Source organism: Crinia signifera, chromosome 3 (assembly GCF_055691185.1).
Source record: "Crinia signifera chromosome 3, ASM5569118v1, whole genome shotgun sequence".
Lineage (NCBI taxonomy): Eukaryota > Metazoa > Chordata > Amphibia > Anura > Myobatrachidae > Crinia > Crinia signifera.
Window position 1 is genome coordinate 1,498,121 of NC_139219.1, and position 22,013 is coordinate 1,520,133.

At 51.0% G+C, this 22,013-nt stretch overlaps 1 protein-coding gene across 5 annotated transcripts in view; it reads left to right on the forward strand.

The window, feature by feature from the left end:
• The window catches only part of EPRS1 (glutamyl-prolyl-tRNA synthetase 1), a 260,057-nt gene that overhangs the window by 151,410 nt on the left and 86,634 nt on the right, over nucleotides 1–22,013 (forward strand). For all 5 annotated transcript variants that reach the window (XM_083175138.1, XM_083175140.1, XM_083175139.1 and 2 more), the window contains 4 exons: nucleotides 7,763–7,842; nucleotides 8,046–8,147; nucleotides 19,372–19,527; nucleotides 20,225–20,422. In XM_083175138.1, the coding sequence (XP_083031264.1) occupies nucleotides 7,763–7,842; nucleotides 8,046–8,147; nucleotides 19,372–19,527; nucleotides 20,225–20,422 (536 nt within the window). The remainder of the gene's footprint in view (nucleotides 1–7,762; nucleotides 7,843–8,045; nucleotides 8,148–19,371; nucleotides 19,528–20,224; nucleotides 20,423–22,013) is intronic.

Genomic DNA, 22,013 nt, shown 5'->3' on the forward strand with positions numbered 1-22,013 from the left:
CCTGGGTCACATGGGCTGGCGTGTAGGATTGGATAGGGTGCCTGGGTCACATGGGCTGGGGTATGGGATTGGATAGGGTGCCTGGGTCACATGGGCTGGGGTGTGGGATTGGTTAGGGTGCCTGGGTCACATGGGCTGGGGTGTAGGATTGGATAGGGTGCCTGGGTCACATGGGCTGGGGTGTGGGATTGGTTAGGGTGCCTGGGTCACATGGGCTGGGGTGTAGGATTGGATAGGGTGCCTGGGTCACATGGGCTGGCGTGTGGGATTGGTTAGGGTGCCTGGGTCACATGGGCTGGGGTGTGGGATTGGATAGGGTGCCTGGGTCACATGGGCTGGCGTGTGGGATTGGTTAGGGTGCCTGGGTCACATGGGCTGGGGTGTGGGATTGGTTAGGGTGCCTGGGTCACATGGGCTGGCATGTGGGATTGGATAGGGTGCCTGGGTCACATGGGCTGGCGTATGGGATTGGTTAGGGTGTCTGGGTCACATGGGCTGGTGTATGGGATTGGTTAGGGTGCCTGGGTCACATGGGCTGGCGTATGGGATTGGTTAGGGTGCCTGGGTCACATGGGCTGGGGTATGGGATTGGTTAGGGTGCCTGGGTCACATGGGCTGGTGTGTGGGATTGGATAGGGTGCCTGGGTCACATGGGCTGGTGTGTGGGATTGGTTAGGGTGCCTGGGTCACATGGGCTGGGGTGTGGATTGGTTAGGGTGCCTGGGTCACATGGGCTGGCATGTGGGATTGGATAGGGTGCCTGGGTCACATGGGCTGGCGTATGGGATTGGTTAGGGTGTCTGGGTCACATGGGCTGGTGTATGGGATTGGTAAGGGTGCCTGGGTCACATGGGCTGGCGTATGGGATTGGTTAGGGTGCCTGGGTCACATGGGCTGGTGTGTGGGATTGGATAGGGTGCCTGGGTCACATGGGCTGGGGTATGGGATTGGTTAGGGTGCCTGGGTCACATGGGCTGGTGTGTGGGATTGGATAGGGTGCCTGGGTCACATGGGCTGGTGTGTGGGATTGGTTAGGGTGCCTGGGTCACATGGGCTGGTGTGTGGGATTGGTTAGGGTGCCTTGGTCACATGGGCTGGTGTGTGGGATTGGTTAGGGTGTCTGGGTCACATGGGCTGGCGTGTGGGATTGGTTAGGGTGCCTGGGTCACATGGGCTGGCGTGTGGGATTGGTTAGGGTGCCTGGGTCACATGGGCTGGTGTGTGGGATTGGTTAGGGTGCCTGGGTCACATGGGCTGGCATGTAGGATTGGATAGGGTGCCTGGGTCACATGGGCTGGCATGTAGGATTGGTTAGGGTGCCTGGGTCACATGGGCTGGGGTGTGGGATTGGATAGGGTGCCTGGGTCACATGGGCTGGTGTATGGGATTGGATAGGGTGCCTGGGTCACATGGGCTGGCATGTAGGATTGGATAGGGTGCCTGGGTCACATGGGCTGGCGTGTGGGATTGGTTAGGGTGCCTGGGTCACATGGGCTGGCGTGTGGGATTGGTTAGGGTGCCTGGGTCACATGGGCTGGCATGTAGGATTGGATAGGGTGCCTGGGTCACATGGGCTGGCGTGTGGGAATGGTTAGGGTCCCTGGGTCACATGGGCTGCGTGTGGGATTGGATGCCTGGGTCACATGGGCTGGGGTGTGGGATTGGTTAGGGTGCCTGGGTCACATGGGCTGGCATGTAGGATTGGTTAGGGTGCCTGGGTCACATGGGCTGGGGTGTGGGATTGGATAGGGTGCCTGGGTCACATGGGCTGGTGTATGGGATTGGATAGGGTGCCTGGGTCACATGGGCTGGCATGTAGGATTGGATAGGGTGCCTGGGTCACATGGGCTGGCGTGTGGGATTGGTTAGGGTGCCTGGGTCACATGGGCTGGTGTATGGGATTGGTTAGGGTGCCTGGGTCACATGGGCTGGCATGTAGGATTGGTTAGGGTGCCTGGGTCACATGGGCTGGGGTGTGGGATTGGATAGGGTGCCTGGGTCACATGGGCTGGTGTATGGGATTGGATAGGGTGCCTGGGTCACATGGGCTGGCATGTAGGATTGGATAGGGTGCCTGGGTCACATGGGCTGGCGTGTGGGATTGGTTAGGGTGCCTGGGTCACATGGGCTGGTGTATGGGATTGGATAGGGTGCCTGGGTCACATGGGCTGGGGTATGGGATTGGATAGGGTGCCTGGGTCACATGGGCTGGGGTGTGGGATTGGATAGGGTGCCTGGGTCACATGGGCTGGCGTGTGGGATTGGATAGGGTGCCTGGGTCACATGGGCTGGCGTGTGGGATTGGATAGGGTGCCTGGGTCACATGGGCTGGTGTATGGGATTGGTTAGGGTGCCTGGGTCACATGGGCTGGTGTATGGGATTGGATAGGGTGCCTGGGTCACATGGGCTGGCGTGTGGGATTGGTTAGGGTGCCTGGGTCACATGGGCTGGGGTGTGGGATTGGATAGGGTGCCTGGGTCACATGGGCTGGTGTGTGGGATTGGTTAGGGTGCCTGGGTCACATGGGCTGGTGTATGGGATTGGATAGGGTGCCTGGGTCACATGGGCTGGCGTGTAGGATTGGATAGGGTGCCTGGGTCACATGGGCTGGGGTATGGGATTGGATAGGGTGCCTGGGTCACATGGGCTGGCGTGTAGGATTGGATAGGGTGCCTGGGTCACATGGGCTGGGGTATGGGATTGGATAGGGTGCCTGTGTCACATGGGCTGGCGTGTAGGATTGGATAGGGTGCCTGGGTCACATGGGCTGGCGTGTGGGATTGGATAGGGTGCCTGGGTCACATGGGCTGGGGTGTGGGATTGGATAGGGTGCCTGGGTCACATGGGCTGGTGTGTGGGATTGGTTAGGGTGCCTGGGTCACATGGGCTGGGGTGTGGGATTGGTTAGGGTGCCTGGGTCACATGGGCTGGTGTGTGGGATTGGTTAGGGTGCCTGGGTCACATGGGCTGGCGTGTGGGATTGGTTAGGGTGCCTGGGTCACATGGGCTGGGGTGTGGGATTGGTTAGGGTGTCTGGGTCACATGGGCTGGCGTGTGGGATTGGATAGGGTGCCTGGGTCACATGGGCTGGTGTATGGGATTGGTTAGGGTGCCTTGGTCACATGGGCTGGTGTGTGGGATTGGTTAGGGTGCCTGGGTCACATGGGCTGGCGTGTGGGATTGGTTAGGGTGCCTGGGTCACATGGGCTGGTGTATGGGATTGGTTAGGGTGCCTGGGTCACATGGGCTGGCATGTAGGATTGGATAGGGTGCCTGGGTCACCTGGGCTGGCATGTAGGATTGGTTAGGGTGCCTGGGTCACATGGGCTGGCATGTAGGATTGGATAGGGTGCCTGGGTCACATGGGCTGGTGTATGGGATTGGATAGGGTGCCTGGGTCACATGGGCTGGCATGTAGGATTGGATAGGGTGCCTGGGTCACATGGGCTGGCGTGTGGGATTGGTTAGGGTGCCTGGGTCACATGGGCTGGCGTGTGGGATTGGTTAGGGTGCCTTGGTCACATGGGCTGGCATGTAGGATTGGATAGGGTGCCTGGGTCACATGGGCTGGCGTGTGGGAATGGTTAGGGTGCCTGGGTCACATGGGCTGGGGTGTGGGATTGGTTAGGGTGCCTGGGTCACATGGGCTGGTGTATGGGATTGGTTAGGGTGCCTGGGTCACATGGGCTGGCATGTAGGATTGGTTAGGGTGCCTGGGTCACATGGGCTGGGGTGTGGGATTGGATAGGGTGCCTGGGTCACATGGGCTGGTGTGTGGGATTGGATAGGGTGCCTGGGTCACATGGGCTGGCATGTAGGATTGGATAGGGTGCCTGGGTCACATGGGCTGGGGTATGGGATTGGTTAGGGTGCCTGGGTCACATGGGCTGGCATGTAGGATTGGTTAGGGTGCCTGGGTCACATGGGCTGGCGTATGGGATTGGATAGGGTGCCTGGGTCACATGGGCTGGCGTGTGGGATTGGTTAGGGTGCCTGGGTCACATGGGCTGGTGTATGGGATTGGATAGGGTGCCTGGGTCACATGGGCTGGGGTATGGGATTGGATAGGGTGCCTGGGTCACATGGGCTGGGGTGTGGGATTGGATAGGGTGCCTGGGTCACATGGGCTGGCGTGTGGGATTGGATAGGGTGCCTGGGTCACATGGGCTGGCGTGTGGGATTGGATAGGGTGCCTGGGTCACATGGGCTGGTGTATGGGATTGGTTAGGGTGCCTGGGTCACATGGGCTGGTGTATGGGATTGGATAGGGTGCCTGGGTCACATGGGCTGGCGTGTGGGATTGGTTAGGGTGCCTGGGTCACATGGGCTGGGGTGTGGGATTGGATAGGGTGCCTGGGTCACATGGGCTGGTGTGTGGGATTGGTTAGGGTGCCTGGGTCACATGGGCTGGTGTATGGGATTGGATAGGGTGCCTGGGTCACATGGGCTGGCGTGTAGGATTGGATAGGGTGCCTGGGTCACATGGGCTGGGGTATGGGATTGGATAGGGTGCCTGGGTCACATGGGCTGGTGTATGGGATTGGATAGGGTGCCTGGGTCACATGGGCTGGCGTGTAGGATTGGATAGGGTGCCTGGGTCACATGGGCTGGGGTATGGGATTGGATAGGGTGCCTGGGTCACATGGGCTGGCGTGTAGGATTGGATAGGGTGCCTGGGTCACATGGGCTGGGGTATGGGATTGGATAGGGTGCCTGTGTCACATGGGCTGGCGTGTAGGATTGGATAGGGTGCCTGGGTCACATGGGCTGGTGTGTGGGATTGGATAGGGTGCCTGGGTCACATGGGCTGGCGTGTAGGATTGGATAGGGTGCCTGGGTCACATGGGCTGGTGTGTGGGATTGGATAGGGTGCCTGGGTCACATGGGCTGGCATGTATGATTGGATAGGGTGCCTGGGTCACATGGGCTGGTGTATGGGATTGGATAGGGTGCCTGGGTCACATGGGCTGGCGTGTAGGATTGGATAGGGTGCCTGGGTCACATGGGCTGGCGTGTAGGATTGGATAGGGTGCCTGGGTCACATGGGCTGGGGTGTAGGATTGGATAGGGTGCCTGGGTCACATGGGCTGGCGTGTGGGATTGGTTAGGGTGCCTGGGTCACATGGGCTGGGGTATGGGATTGGATAGGGTGCCTGGGCCACATGGGCTGGGGTATGTGATTGGTTAGGGTACCTGGGTCACATGGGCTGGGGTGTGGGATTGGATAGGGTGCCTGGGTCACATGGGCTGGGGTATGGGATTGGATAGGGTGCGTGGGTCACATGGGCTGGGGTATGTGATTGGTTAGGGTACCTGGGTCACATGGGCTGGGGTGTGGGATTGGATAGGGTGCCTGGGTCACATGGGCTGGTGTATGTGATTGGTTAGGGTACCTGGGTCACATGGGCTGGGGTGTGGGATTGGTTAGGGTGCCTGTGTCACATGGGCTGGGGTGTGGGATTGGTTAGGGTGCCTGTGTCACATGGGCTGGGGTGTGGGATTGGTTAGGGTGCCTGGGTCACATGGGCTGGGGTGTGGGATTGGATAGGGTGCCTGGGTCACATGGGCTGGGGTGTGGGATTGGTTAGGGTGCCTGGGTCACATGGGCTGGTGTATGGGATTGGTTAGGGTGCCTGGGTCACATGGGCTGGGGTGTGGGATTGGTTAGGGTGCCTGGGTCACATGGGCTGGGGTGTAGGATTGGATAGGGTGCCTGGGTCACATGGGCTGGCGTATGGGATTGGATAGGGTGCCTGGGTCACATGGGCTGGGGTGTGGGATTGGATAGGGTGCCTGGGTCACATGGGCTGGGGTGTGGGATTGGTTAGGGTGCCTGGGTCACATGGGCTGGTGTATGGGATTGGATAGGGTGCCTGGGTCACATGGGCTGGCATGTAGGATTGGTTAGGGTGCCTGGGTCACATGGGCTGGCGTGTGGGATTGGTTAGGGTGCCTGGGTCACATGGGCTGGGGTGTAGGATTGGATAGGGTGCCTGGGTCACATGGGCTGGCGTATGGGATTGGATAGGGTGCCTGGGTCACATGGGCTGGCGTGTAGGATTGGTTAGGGTGCCTGGGTCACATGGGCTGGGGTGTGGGATTGGATAGGGTGCCTGGGTCACATGGGCTGGGGGATTAGATAGGGTGCCTGGGTCACATGGGCTGGGGTGTGGGATTGGTTAGGGTGCCTGGGTCACATGGGCTGGGGTGTGGGATTGGATAGGGTGCCTGGGTCACATGGGCTGGTGTGTGGGATTGGTTAGGGTGCCTGGGTCACATGGGCTGGGGTGTGGGATTGGATAGGGTGCCTGGGTCACATGGGCTGGGGTGTGGGATTGGTTAGGGTGCCTGGGTCACATGGGCTGGTGTATGGGATTGGTTAGGGTGCCTGGGTCACATGGGCTGGTGTGTGGGATTGGTTAGGGTGCCTGGGTCACATGGGCTGGCATGTAGGATTGGATAGGGTGTCTGGGTCACATGGGCTGGGGTGTGGGATTGGTTAGGGTGCCTGGGTCACATGGGCTGGTGTGTGGGATTGGTTAGGGTGCCTGGGTCACATGGGCTGGCATGTAGGATTGGATAGGGTGCCTGTGTCACATGGGCTGGCGTGTGGGATTGGTTAGGGTGCCTGGGTCACATGGGCTGGGGTGTGGGATTGGATAGGGTGCCTGGGTCACATGGGCTGGTGTGTGGGATTGGTTAGGGTGCCTGGGTCACATGGGCTGGTGTGTGGGATTGGTTAGGGTGCCTGGGTCACATGGGCTGGTGTGTGGGATTGGATAGGGTGCCTGTGTCACATGGGCTGGGGTGTAGGATTGGTTAGGGTGCCTGGGTCACATGGGCTGGGGGATTAGATAGGGTGCCTGGGTCACATGGGCTGGGGTGTGCAATTGGATAGGGTGCCTGGGTCACATGGGCTGGTGTATGGGATTGGTTAGGGTCCCTGGATCACATGGGCTGGGGTGTAGGATTGGATAGGGTGCCTGGGTCACATGGGCTGGCATGTGGGATTGGATAGGGTGTCTGGGTCACATGGGCTGGTGTGTGGGATTGGTTAGGGTGCCTGGGTCACATGTGCTGGCGTGTGGGATTGGATAGGGTGCCTGGGTCACATGGGCTGGGGTGTGGGATTGGTTAGGTGTGTTTCCATCTGTATCTGTTAGAATGTGTCTGTATTACATGTACATATAAAATCTCCACATTCTGCATTCTCCGAAATGTCCTAGAGCCCTGCAGTAGCGGTATTTGGCCACACAGGGGAGCCAGACACGGGGTTATTCTGGTTGATTTGCTAGGCTGCTGAGTCCACCAAACCCCACCATGCAGGGCATGCGGATGGATGTTACACATAGCAGCAGCCTGCTGGGATCCGCCCCATCATTCATTGGTCGCCGACCATTGGATGACGAAGGCTCAATCATATGTAAGGTTGCCTCAGAGGGGGGAAGTAGGCGGGCATCCGGTGATGTCAGATGCCCCCCCCCCCCGCCTGTCGGTCATGCCTCATTAGCATGGCAATGTCTAGCGTTCTCATGGGCATTCCCATATGGTGATGGAGCAGCCTGCCGCCCCACTCCCCTCTCCGCCCCTCGTCCGCTCCCCCTGTGCGAACGAGGGGACCTTGCGAATGTGTTCTAGTAGCATGCTGTATATATGGATGAGGAACATCTGTGCTCTTCCATGGGGCTTGGATCTATGTATATGGGGCTTGGATCTATGTATAAGTGTGTGTGGGATCACTGACGGCTTTCTTTCTTCTAGTGATGTATCCGGCCTACGCCAAGTGGGTGCAGTCTCACCGCGATCTGCCCATCAAACTGAACCAGTGGTGCAATGTTGTGGTGAGTGCGGGAGATGGGTCGGGTCTGTGGCTGCAACTGGCGCAGGATCAATCTCCTCATTAATATACAGTTGTATTGCTGTGAATGTGGTCGGATGTTCTGTGTCTGTATAATAAGCACTTGTACTACATGGTGTGTGAGTAGTCCGACCTGGATGTGCTGCGCCATCTCTCAGCTCTCATAATTATGTTGTCTTCCATCAGAGGTGGGAGTTCAAGCACCCCCAGCCGTTCCTCCGCACCCGGGAATTCCTGTGGCAGGAGGGACACACTGCCTTCGCAACGTACCAGGAAGCCGCAGAGGAGGTAATGGATGGCCTTGTGGGGGGGGGGGGGGGGGGGAGGAGGAGTGTGTGTGTCAGGGGGGTTGGGAGGCAGGAGTATGTGTATGTTGGGGGGCAGGAGTGTATGTATGTTGGGGGGCGGGTGGGAGAGAGGAGTGTGTGTCTGTCGAGAGTGGGTGTTATGGGATCTGGCTGTGTTTGGTCTGGTTAAAAAGATAACAAAGATAATATGGAATTTACCAATGAGCAGTTATTATATAGCGCACACATATTCCGCAGCGCTGTACAGAGATTATTATTACCAGTTATTATATAGCGCACACATATTCCGCAGCGCTGTACAGAGACTATTATTACCAGTTATTATATAGCGCACACATATTCCGCAGCGCTGTACAGAGACTATTATTACCAGGTATTATATAGCGCACACATATTCCGTAGCGCTGTACAGAGACTATTATTACCAGTTATTATATAGCGCACACATATTCCACAGCGCTGTACAGAGACTATTATTACCAGTTATTATATAGCGCACACATATTCCACAGCGCTGTACAGAGACTATTATCACCAGTTATTATATAGCGCACACATATTCCACAGCGCTGTACAGAGAATATTATTACCAGTTATTATATAGCGCACACATATTCCACAGCGCTGTACAGAGACTATTATTACCAGTTATTATATAACGCACACACATATTCCACAGCGCTGTACAGAGAATATTATTACCAGTTATTATATAGCGCACACATATTCCACAGCGCTGTACAGAGACTATTATTACCAGTTATTATATAACGCACACGTATTCCGCAGCGCTGTACAGAGACTATTACCAGTTATTATATAGCGCACACATATTCCGCAGCGCTTTACAGAGACTATTATTACCAGTTATTATATAGCGCACACATATTCCACAGCGTTGTATAGAGACTATTATTATCAGTTATTATATAGCGCACACATATTCCACAGCGTTGTATAGAGACTATTATTATCAGTTATTATATAGCACACACATACTATATTCCACAGCGCTGTACAGAGAATATTACCAGTTATTATATAGAGCACACATATTCCGCAGCGCTGTACAGAGACTATTATTACCAGTTATTATATAGCGCACACATATTCCGCAGCGCTGTACAGAGACTATTATTACCAGTTATTATATAGCGCCCACATATTCCGCAGCGCTGTACAGAGACTATTATTACCAGTTATTATATAGCGCACACATATTCCGCAGCGCTGTACAGAGATTATTACCAGTTATTATATAGCGCACACATATTCCGCATCGCTGTACAGAGACTATTATTACCAGTTATTATATAGTGCACACATATTCCGCAGCGCTGTACAGAGACTATTATTACCAGATATTTATATAGCGCAGACATATTCCACAGCGCTGTACAGAGAATATTATTACCAGATATTTATATAGCGCACACATATTCCGCAGCGCTGTACAGAGAATATTATTACCAGTTATTATATATCGCACACATATTCCACAGCGCTTTACAGAGAATATTATTACCAGATATTTATATAGCGCACACATATTCCGCAGCGCTGTACAGAGAATATTATTACCAGTTATTATATAGTGCACACATATTCCGCAGCGCTGTACAGAGAATATTATTACCAGTTATTATATAGCGCACACATATTCCGCAGCGCTGTACAGAGACTATTATTACCAGTTATTTATATAGCGCACACATATTCCACAGCGCTGTACAGAGACTATTATTACCAGTTATTATATAGCGCACACATATTCCGCAGCGCTGTACAGAGAATATTATTACCAGTTATTATATAGCGCACACATATTCCACAGCGCTGTACAGAGACTATTATTACCAGTTATTATATAGCGCACACATATTCCGCAGCGCTGTACAGAGAATATTATTACCAGTTATTTATATAGCGCACACATATTCCGCAGCGCTGTACAGAGACTATTATTACCAGTTATTATATAGTGCACACACATATTCCACAGCACTGTACAGAGACTATTATTACCAGTTATTATATAGAGCACACATATTCCGCAGCGCTGTACAGAGACTATTATTACCAGTTATTATATAGCGCACACATATTCCACAGCGCTTTACAGAGAATATTATTACCAGATATTTATATAGCGCACACATATTCCGCAGCGCTGTACAGAGAATAGTTGAACATTCACATCAGTCCCTGCCCCAGTGGAGCTTACAATCTATATTCCCTACCACATCTACACTCACACACAGATGGAGTAAACCCAGGAAAGCACGAGGAGAGTATAAAAACTCCACACAGTTAGGGTCATGGTGGGAATAGAACCCATGACCTCAGTGCTGTGAGGCGGTTATACTAACCATTACACCATCCATGCTGCCCCAAACATAAACCAGACCTGTACCGTGAGGCCACGGACAGGCCGGTCAACACTCCTGGTTTCTTTAGTTCCATGAATTATTTCTCTTGTATTTATTTGTACATTTTGTCTGTGAGTCTAATGGCGGCCATATACTGCGAGGTCGCGGCAGAATCACATGCAATGGGTTTTCTGTATGCAATCCCGTTCCCCGGCGCAAGAGGGGACCGAGTCAGAGGTCAAGGGGCAGCTGGGCCGACTCCAATATGATGCCGTGCATCCGATCGGATGTCGTACATATGCATATGATTTCTCAGCCCGATCCATAGGAATCACATGATATCGGGCCAAAATCACAGGGTATTTGGGCCTTAAGAAAACCTTGGAGAGTTTGTGATTTCTCCAGCAGATGGCACTAGATGCCTGGTGTCCATATGTAACCCTGCCTCATTCCTATGGGGCAATATCAGCAGAATAGGGAATCCATTTTATTCTTTGGGACTTGTCAGGAGCCACAGGCCAACGCTGGTGGAGTGGGAGAGACCGCTACCAGCACCAAGAGCCTGGTCTGCATTCCTGGCATACCAGGCTCCTCACCATGACCAACAGGGAACATGTATAATTACATAAACAGTCTGCATAACTATGTGAACAAAAATATGAAGAATAGATATATTGCGCGTCCAGCTGCACAATCAAGTGACCTTTCTGCCAAAGGTTTCTCAGGGACCTTCACCAATAAAACACCATGTGAACAAAAAATTGAGAAAGGCACTTATCCGGCGCTTAGAATATCACTGGATTCTCTCCTTTATCTCCACTCGGCACATGTGGAGGAATAAGAAATGGTATGCAATAGTGAAGTATGTATTTTAAACACACATCATTTAATGGCAATACACATAAAATACAGATTAAAACAATGCTAAAACATGGTAATCCAAAAGATGACAGGGTTTGCAAAATTACCGGATCCTGTGGGAACTGACAGATCAGCTCCAAATGCACTTAGGATATCTCCTTCACAGGCAATACAGCTGGGCAATTCTGCTGCAAAAATGACCGGAATCCCCTGTCCTTCCTGGAGTCCAAATACAGTCCACCACCAACGCGTTTCTTCCTCCGCAGAGGACTTTTTCAAGGTGTACTGTTTCCCTGTATTGGAGCCCTTACTATAGTAAGTCCTTCCCGCGTCTCAGCTGGACTTCTAATTAGTGAATGAAAAACTACATGTCCCATAGTCCCCTGCTGAGGCTGCGGGACTTCCTGTTACTGTTGCCAGCAATCAGGGTAACATTGGCAACCACGGCGCCCTGACAAAGCAGGAGGCCGGGTGTCTTTACATATATCCGGCTTCATTGCGCATAAACCTGTCTCTAAAGAGAATCGCACTTTTTCATACACGGCGGTGAATGCCGTAGCGTCACTTACGGCAGGAATCTTTAGGGAGGAACACATCTCTGGACCTCGGCGTGAGTGCCGTCACGTCACTTCCGGTCTTTGTACGGAGCTAAAACTACAGCTCCCAGCATTCCTCTCTTTCTGCCGCGATTCTCTCAATTTCACCTTTTGTTTATGCGGTAACCGGGCAACAGGTATACATAGGCAAGAGCTCCTTATTTCTTTGAAGTTCACCTTTAATATTTAAATGAAAAAAAGGGTTTTAAGATGTAAACAAACAGGCATATATCAATGTACATTCGTCATAGAAACCATTTTATCTCGAAATCCGAGTTAAGGCCGCTGGGTATGAGAGTGTTCAGATCATAAATGGTCTGCATCTCAGCACGGGCCAGCACCAGAACTGGAGGCAGAAAGGGCTAGCCAGACAGCTGGCCCGTGCTGAGATGCAGACCATTTATGATCTGAACACTCTCATACCCAGCGGCCTTAACTCGGATTTCGAGATAAAATGGTTTCTATGACGAATGTACATTGATATATGCCTGTTTGTTTACATCTTAAAACCCTTTTTTTCATTTAAATATTAAAGGTGAACTTCAAAGAAATAAGGAGCTCTTGCCTATGTATACCTGTTGCCCGGTTACCGCATAAACAAAAGGTGAAATTGAGAGAATCGCGGCAGAAAGAGAGGAATGCTGGGAGCTGTAGTTTTAGCTCCGTACAAAGACCGGAAGTGACGTGACGGCACTCACGCCGAGGTCCAGAGATGTGTTCCTCCCTAAAGATTCCTGCCGTAAGTGACGCTACGGCATTCACCGCCGTGTATGAAAAAGTGCGATTCTCTTTAGAGACAGGTTTATGCGCAACGAAGCCGGATATATGTAAAGACACCCGGCCTCCTGCTGTGTCAGGGCGCCGTGGTTGCCAATGTTACCCTGATTGCTGGCAACAGTAACAGGAAGTCCCGCAGCCTCAGCAGGGGACTATGGGACATGTAGTTTTTCATTCACTAATTAGAAGTCCAGCTGAGACGCGGGAAGGACTTACTATAGTAAGGGCTCCAATACAGGGAAACAGTACACCTTGAAAAAGTCCTCTGCGGAGGAAGAAACGCGTTGGTGGTGGACTGTGTTTGGACTCCAGGAAGGACAGGGGATTCCGGTCATTTTTGCAGCAGAATTGCCCAGCTGTATTGCCTGTGAAGGAGATATCCTAAGTGCATTTGGAGCTGATCTGTCAGTTCCCACAGGATCCGGTAATTTTGCAAACCCTGTCATCTTTTGGATTACCATGTTTTAGCATTGTTTTAATCTGTATTTTATGTGTATTGCCATTAAATGATGTGTGTTTAAAATACATACTTCACTATTGCATACCATTTCTTATTCCTCCACATGTGCCGAGTGGAGATAAAGGAGAGAATCCAGTGATATTCTAAGCGCCGGATAAGTGCCTTTCTCAATTTTTTGTTCACAGTCTGCATAACTAAAATGGAATGAATGAGCACATTATGACTAAAGGGAAGTTGCAGATGCGGTAGCATGAGCTACACGCACAGCCAAGGGGTTATAGAAGAAACACCCAATTACAGTTAGTAACCTTAATGCATACAGATGCCGGGGCAGCCACATAACTGAACCCACTTCCGGGTCCAGGATTGATGACGGCGTGATTGGTCGATAGCCGCCAAGTGACCAATCACGTGACGTTCGGGTCATGTGACCAACGTAATGACATCACTATGGGCAGATGATGATTAAACTACACACACAGGGCGGAAGTAAATGCGCTCCTCCATTGGTTGAAGCGCACCACATGACTAAATCGGAGATAACCATTGGCTGCATGCTTTTTAATAAATATTCAGCAGGGGAACATACTTGTGGTCAGCTTGAAGAAGCTTAACGAGCAAAACACGTGTCCTGTCTGTATGTAGGGCTAGAGATTAGACTGGTGCTTAGTTTAGGAGATTTATTATCCACATGTTATAGTATTATACCAGGTGTCTGTATTTCTGTCAGAGCAACTGACACTGTGCTAACATACTAATAGAGGGCATACCTGACTTAAAAACCATCAGGATATACCCCTTATTACCTACCTCAAAAAATACCAGTTTGGTGCAGCAATATACATAATTGAGAAAGTGTCATATTTAATCCATCCAGCAGAGGGCACTGTTGCTATACTCTTCCATTTATTGAGATATTATACAAGTGATTTTGTTGTTCCAATGCCTGGGCACAGTGCCAATATGGTGTAAATAGACACAAATGTTGTCTTTAGTGTCTTGAATTGTACATCAGACACTTTATCCTGCAATCCAATACTGTTTTCCCGGAAAGGGAGCCATTTACACTAGTGAAAACCGAATAAAGGCAATTACCCTAGGTGTGAACTAGTGGAAATTATAAGTGTGATATCAGAGCACTGCCAGTAATATATCCTGGTCACACCAGGTATCTCTATCCAAATTACTGACACTGTGCAAATATACCAGTAGAGTACATACCTGATTTTCTGATTCAGCAGGGTATACCCCAAACAACCCACAGCAAATATACCAGTTGGGTGTAGTAATACATAAAATTGACAGTGTCACATTCAATTTACCCGGCAGCGGATACTGCTGCAACATTTTTTTCGACCTCTTGAGATATTATACAAGAGATATGTATGTCTAAAATTCTGGGCACAGTGCCGATGTGGTGTAAATAAACACAACTCTGTACCGAATATCCACAACTGAACACCAAACACTGTTTTCTGTAACAAATATTGTGCATCCCACAAAGGGAGCCAGTTACACCATTTAAAGCCAAATAAAGGCATTTACCCTGAGTGTAAACTGGTGGAGATCACTAATGTGAGAGCACTGGCAGTAATACACCCTGGTCACACCAGATATCCCTGTATTTATTATCTAGTATTTCTTGTCTGAATAACGGACACTGTGAGAGTATACCAGCAGAAGGTATACCTGAGTTAGGAACTATCAGGGTACACCCCACACTACCCACCTCCAAAATACCAGCTGGGTGCAGCAATATATGAAACAGACGAAGAGTCATATTTAACTTGTCCAGTAGAGGACACTGCTGTCCCATTTCTTATCTCTTGCGATACTATATAAGAGGTATTCTCATCTCAACCTCTGGACACAGTGCGAATGTGATGTAAATAGACAAAGCCATTGCATCTACTGTCCATAACTGTATATCAGACACTGTATCTTGCAACTAATACTGTTTATCCCATAAAGGAAGCCATTTACAAGAGTGAAAGCCAATTAAAGGCCAGTACCTAAAGTGTAAATTGGTGGAGATTATAAGTGTAATATTAGAATACTGTCAGAAATACACCCTGGTGGGGAATATACCCCGTTATACACCTAAGCACCAATACTCTACAGTCCTCTCTACCTACATTTTAAATCTTTAAATCACTAATCCTTTTCTTTTCAAACACCATCAATGTTTGTATGTTAATGTGTAATTTTTAACATCTCAATTTTGCTACACGTGGCTGTCTCCTTATCCATCATATACCAATAAAGATAAAAGGAGCTCCCACTTTTTAACTAAAAAGGAATATACCCAAAAAAATTTCGATCAATTGTAAGGAGTGCATCCAATACAAACCTTTTCTCTTCTTTCTTTCTCCGATCATAAACGTTTGGGATAGCACCCCAACTGGTGCAGATAAACACACAGTGGACCTCTGCCCATCAATAAAAGGGCATTAATCCAACTATGTGTGCAGAACTCTAAAAACCCATATCCCCCCCCTCCTCTACCCCGCCGCCAGGCCAGGCTCCTCCCCTCCTCTACCCCGCCTCCAGGCCAGGCTCCTCCCCTCCTCTACCCTGCCGCCAGGCCAGGCAATTTAGTTTTTTTTGGTGCTGGCAGCCAACATGCACCATAGAGAGGGGCTGCACTAAGCCGCCTTACTACTTCATTCTTATGTTTACACTGACTGCAATGCTGCTGCTCCATCTCCTGGGCTCGATGCATCGGTGTGTGACTGCAGCCATCCACAGACACTAGGAGACTAACAGCGGCTAGTCGGGGGGGCTATTAGCAGCTGCACGCGAGGGGCTATTAGCAGCTGTGCAGTCCAGCGTTGGGGACTGCCAGGCTGTGCGAACAAGCAGACGGCTGGTCCGCCACCCGCTCTTGCTGGACCACCAGGGAAATAGTGTGTGGATAGCAGTGCTGGTAGTGGGGTGCATTGGATCCCTGCCATTTTACCAGTGCTGCATGAGACCAATCCCTGGTGGCCATTTGTTAGCAGGGGGCGTCGGCTCTCCTCACACAGCCATTCCCCTGGGGACAGTGGGCACCTGCTGAGCTGCCCAAATCCTCAGGCCCTATTTCCAAAGGCCCTAAGCAGACTCTAGCTTTATTCCCGAAGTCCGATGTCTTGGAAAGGAGGCCTGGGAGGTACCAAACGGAACGATTGTCAACAGTACATCAGGACCGATGTTACCTGTGAAATATCCTGTTGTCGTCAATAACGTATGAAACTTCCTATATATGCTGTATAGAATAGACATCTCTGGAAGCGAATAACCCCAATATAGGGAACCATGCAGTGGCCTAGCTACATATGTGGCGGACCCCGTGGCAGCTTGGGGGAGCGGCGCCAGTAGGGTCTGTGGTGGGCGCTGCTGGCTGAACTGACGGCGACCCAGGCAGCAGTGAGCGCTGAGCTGGTCCTGCTCCCGCCCTGTACATATCTAATGAGCGGGGACCCAGTGCAGTGCATAATGAATGAGCGAGTGCCCACCCTGTGCACACGTAATGAGTGGGTCCCGCTCATTACATATGCACGTGGCGGGGGCCCGCTCATTTAACATGCACTGTGCTGGGTCCCCGCTCATTAGATATGTACAGGGCGGGAGCAGGACCAGCTCAGCGCTCACTGCTGCCTGGGTCGCCTGTCAGCTCAGCCAGTGGCACCCGTAGTCCATCGCCTCCCCCGTGTTGGGGGGGTGGGGGGGGGGGGAGGATCCGGAAATTTTTTTCGGCAGGGGGGAAAAAAATTTCTAGCTACGCCAAAGGAGCCATGTACCACGAGTGGATGTAAGTTAATGCATACTGTGAACACCAACACAGAACTAGACCTATCTGCCCACTATAAATATTGACACATAGCTCTGAAGGAGCCCATACACGCATGTGCTGCACATACTTTTTGTACTAGCTTTACATCGTATCACAATGCATGCACAATGCATGCGATACGATGTGTACTTTAATAGTACAAAAGGGACGCGCAGGACGGAGTGTGTATGGGCTCCTTTACACAGCGGTTCTCACACTGTGGGTCCTGACCTTCTCAGCATGGGGTCCGACAAATCTGTTGAATTGTTATTTTAGACTCCTCCCATCACTCTCTGCCTCCATCACATCTGGCGCGCTTACTTTTCCTGGTGTCGTGCTCACCACTTCAATCCCAGGACTTCCCGCTTGGTCAGGATTCTGTCCTTCTTACAAAGGGGCCAGGAGGCCTGGATTGTGTTGGTCTTCTTTTGAAGTACAGGTATCGGCTTTGTACATCTTGTTCCGCAGGAAGTTGGCGTTGTTACCGGATGTCCTCACATTCATGCAGGGCATCGTACATATCCAGCCTCCCTTTGTTCCCCCGGTTGCACGTGGGACCTTTCCCTGGTACTCGCTGCTCTTCAGGCCCCACCGTTTGAGCCCTTATTGTCAGTGGACCTTTGTTGGCTGACCTGGGATACTGTTTTTCTTTTGGCGATTGCTTTGGCCAGGAGGGTGTCTGACCGATCAGCTCTGTCCTGTGGGTCCCCATTTCTGATTTTCCATTTGGATCGGGCGGTCCATAGAACCGTTTTTTCTCACTTCCCTAAGGTGGTTTCTAGGTTTCATGTTAAGTAGGAGATTGTGGTCTTTGCTTTTCGGGGGCCAGATGCTTCTCCAGCGCAGTCCTCTTTGGATGTGGTCCATGCATTATGCATCTATGGAAATCATACTCTTTCTTTTGTGCTCTATGGGTTTCAGAAGAGAGGTTACTGCTACTAAGGATTCACTGGATTCACTCTATCATCACGGCAGCGTGCTTGGACGCCTCCCTTCTGGTTCCTGCAGTGGTCGGGGCTCATTCCACTAGGTCTGTGGGTGCGTCTTGGGCTGTTAAGGGTGGTATAACAGCCCACCCTGTTGCACCACCATCTGAAAATACCTTCTGCACTTTTATGCATTCGAGACGTTTGCCTCCCAGGACTCGGCTTTTGTCCAGTGTGTACTTGCTGCGGCACAGGCACCTCCCCACCCTTAGGTGGCTGCTTCAGGGCACCCAAGAATTAGCCCTGTGGCCCCTGACCTGTCCCAAAGAATAAAAGGAAATTTATGCCTGTTAAATCTCTTACTTCAAGGACATCGGGGCCCACAGGGATCCCTCCCTGCCACACTTGCTTAGTTCTGTTACTGTTCTAGTTGCCTATTTCCTCTGTTGTGTGAACTAGACTGTGTTCAGATTGTGTTTCTGTGCGGTGCTTCTCTTCCTTCTCTTGTCTCCTGCCTTAGCTTGTTAAAAAAACAGCTACCTGGCCTGGAGGCGGGATAGTGGAGTTTAACCTCTTGTGTGCTGGAAGCTTCTTTTCCCACTCCAACTACCCAGCGTTAGCCTGTGGCCCCTGACATCGTCGAAGAGAGATTTACAGGCAATACATACCTTGCTTCAACATTCTGGCCCTTACATTATATTGGGATATAAATAAGCGCAGCGTCTCCTGGTAGGTGATTACTGGAGGTTACTCTGCTACTAATAAATACTCCGCTATTGTAGGGGGTCATTCCTGCGTCAGCTGACAGTGTGCTGCGGGGAGGGGGCAGCGTGTGATAACCAAGGTGTGTCGCTGCTGTTTAGGAGACGGAATGAGGTGATGGATCTTCCTTGTAGGACATAGATTTGGTGGCCCCTCCGCCGGGTGCCGCTGTCTGATGACTGAGTGATTATCTGATAGAAGCACAGACACCATTTGCTGAGTCGTCCCCCCCCCCCCCCCCCCCAATCAGTGTCACCCTCCCGCACACCTGGAAAACTCAGACAGATCTAAACAGTCAACCGGATCAAAAGGTTGACATATTCCAGTGGTCAACATGACCATGGTCGACGCACATTCTATTATATATGTGCAACTTTTTAATTTACTTTCCACGTGGATTACGGTTGGTGAGTGACCTGGCTGAGCGCCTGAAACGTGTCCATCCAAAAAAGTGTTGACAATGTTTGATGTCTACCTTTTGGATGTCCATGTTTTCCTGTAGATTTATTAATTATATTGACAACAGCATACACCACATTGTCCGAAGGAATGTCTGTTGGTTACTTAGGGGAGATGTTGTACTCTCAGTAGTGGAAATGTTTTCCCATTATCTCTGACATGTTCTGTGTACCATTACAGGTCCTGCAGATCCTGGGTTTCTATGCCAGTGTCTATGAGGAGCTCCTGGCGATTCCTGTAGTAAAAGGAAGAAAGACTGAGAAAGAGAAGTTTGCCGGCGGTGATTATACGACCACTGTGGAAGCCTTTATATCTGCCAGCGGCAGAGCCATACAGGTCAGCGCAGACTTTATGGAATATAAGGAAGGTGCAGCGTGATTGGTCGGCTTGTGAGAATGCGTCCCAGTGATTATGTGCTGCCGACCATCGCGCTCCTCGCTGTGCTGTGACCTGTGGAGGTTGTCTGCTGGTTACTGCCAGGATGGGCCGTATCTGTGCCCTCTGCCTAGTCACCCAGGACACTGGTGCAACAATCTCTGTTTAGTAGAATGAGTGTAATCCGGCTTTATGATACGATCACGCTAGACCCAGCGGATACCAGCGAGCTGCTGTTATACCCTCTATATACACTGGGCAGTGATTTACATGTGCTAGATCAGCATTCTAGAATACACCGTCGTTCCACAGCCTTTACTGTCATGTGACGGAGGTAAAACCGGTGACATAAATTGTTGTCACGTAGTCCCTTGCCCGGGACCTTGTGCATCAGATGTGTCCCACTACAGCTCATTATAGCACGGTCGCAATGTGATTGTATGACGGCTTGTCGCTGGAGTGTGCGCTGTTATGCCATGACATGTGGTCAGGTGCTATGAATACTGGCTGCTGATAGGCTAGGGCCATAACCAGTCAGTGACTAGTATGTCTGATCTCCCCCATGGTACAAGCCAGGGCAGCGTGTAAGTGTATGAGCGAGGGCCCAGCAGGGACATTACAGACCTATCTGCGGATGACGGACTTCTCTTGTTTTCAGGGAGCGACATCGCATCATCTAGGCCAAAATTTTTCGAAGATGTTTGAGATCGTATTTGAGGATCCTAAAAAACCTGGTGAAAAACAATATGCCTTCCAGAACTCCTGGGGTCTGACCACTCGGACGATCGGTGTGATGACCATGGTCCATGGAGATAATATGGGCTTGGTGCTCCCCCCACATGTGGCCTGTGTCCAGGTAGGTCCGCTCTGGTCTCTTGTGGGATGGAATAATGTGACAATAAGCATCAGTCTCCAAGATGATAATATAGCGAGAGACAAACCTCCGGAGGAGTCTGCTGCCGGCCTCCCCATCTCCCCACGCGCCTTCAGTGCCGCCCCACGCGCCTTCAGTGCCGCCCGCCGCCCCACGCGCCTTCAGTGCCACCCATCGCCCCACGCGCCTTCAGTGCCATCCGTGTGGAGTGTTAAAGGTACACATTGTGAAGGGGAGGGGGGGGGGGGGACTTCAGTGGTGAAACATAGTAACTCAGTAATGGCAGTACTCCACAGCAGAGAGTACCATAATGTAACATTGTACCATAATAAAGACCAAGCTTAACCTAACAGAGGAGAGTACTGCGCAGGCGCTGAGCAAGGTCAGTACCGATGCTAATAAGTGAAGGAGAATACTGTGATGTAATGTAATTACTGATCAGTAACGCTATGTGGGGGCTATTACTGATCAGTAACGCTATGTGGGGGCTATTACTGATCAGTAACGCTATGTGGGGGCTATTACTGATCAGTAACGCTATGTGGGGGCTATTACTGATCAGTAAAGCTATGTGGGGGGCTATTACTGATCAGTAAAGCTATGTGGGGGGCTATTACTGATCAGTAACGCTATGTGGGGGGCTATTACTGATCAGTAACGCTATGTAGGGGCTATTACTGATCAGTAACGCTATGGGGGGGCTATTACTGATCAGTAACGCTATGTGGGGGCTATAACTGATCAGTAACGCTATGTGGGGGCTATTACTGATCAGTAACGCTATGTGGGGGCTATAACTGATCAGTAACGCTATGTGGGGGGCTGTTACTGATCAGTAACGCTATGTGGGGGCTGCTGTTGTGTAACACTGTGGCTAATAAGGACAGTACACACAGGAATAAGAATGGGAGAGCGTGGTGTACGAGACGCTAAATCAGCTTTCCTTTATTTTGGACATGAGTCATCATCATTGTCTGCATCCATTTGCTTTGTGCTGGGTGTAGTCCGAATTCCCACGTAATGCCCACAAATAGCGCTGGCATCATCCAGTTACCAGCAGCCCACGATTGGGGCGAACATGTGTATGTCCCTGCTTTAGGGTGAGGCTCATTGTATTACACAGAACAAATGGGTCCTCACAGCTGGAAAGGGTGAGAGCTCCCAACTGGTTGTTTTTAAAGCTCTCATTAATGCCAGAATAGTCTGGGTTTTGCCCCGTTCTCTTTGTGCCAGAGTGTTTTTCCCTGAGCAGTAGGAGAAGACGGGTGCACCCAGTCCTGTAACTATACCACCATCTCTTATTCTCCGGCAGGTCATAGTGGTTCCCCCTGAGCAGTAGGAGAAGACGGGTGCACCCAGTCCTGTAACTATACCACCATCTCTTATTCTCCGGCAGGTCATAGTGGTTCCCCCTGAGCAGTAGGAGAAGACGGGTGCACCTAGTCCTATAACTATACCACCGTCTCTTATTCTCCGGCAGGTCATAGTGGTTCCCCCTGAGCAGTAGGAGAAGACGGGTGCACCCAGTCCTATAACTATACCACAGTCTCTTATTCTCTGGCAGGTTATAGTG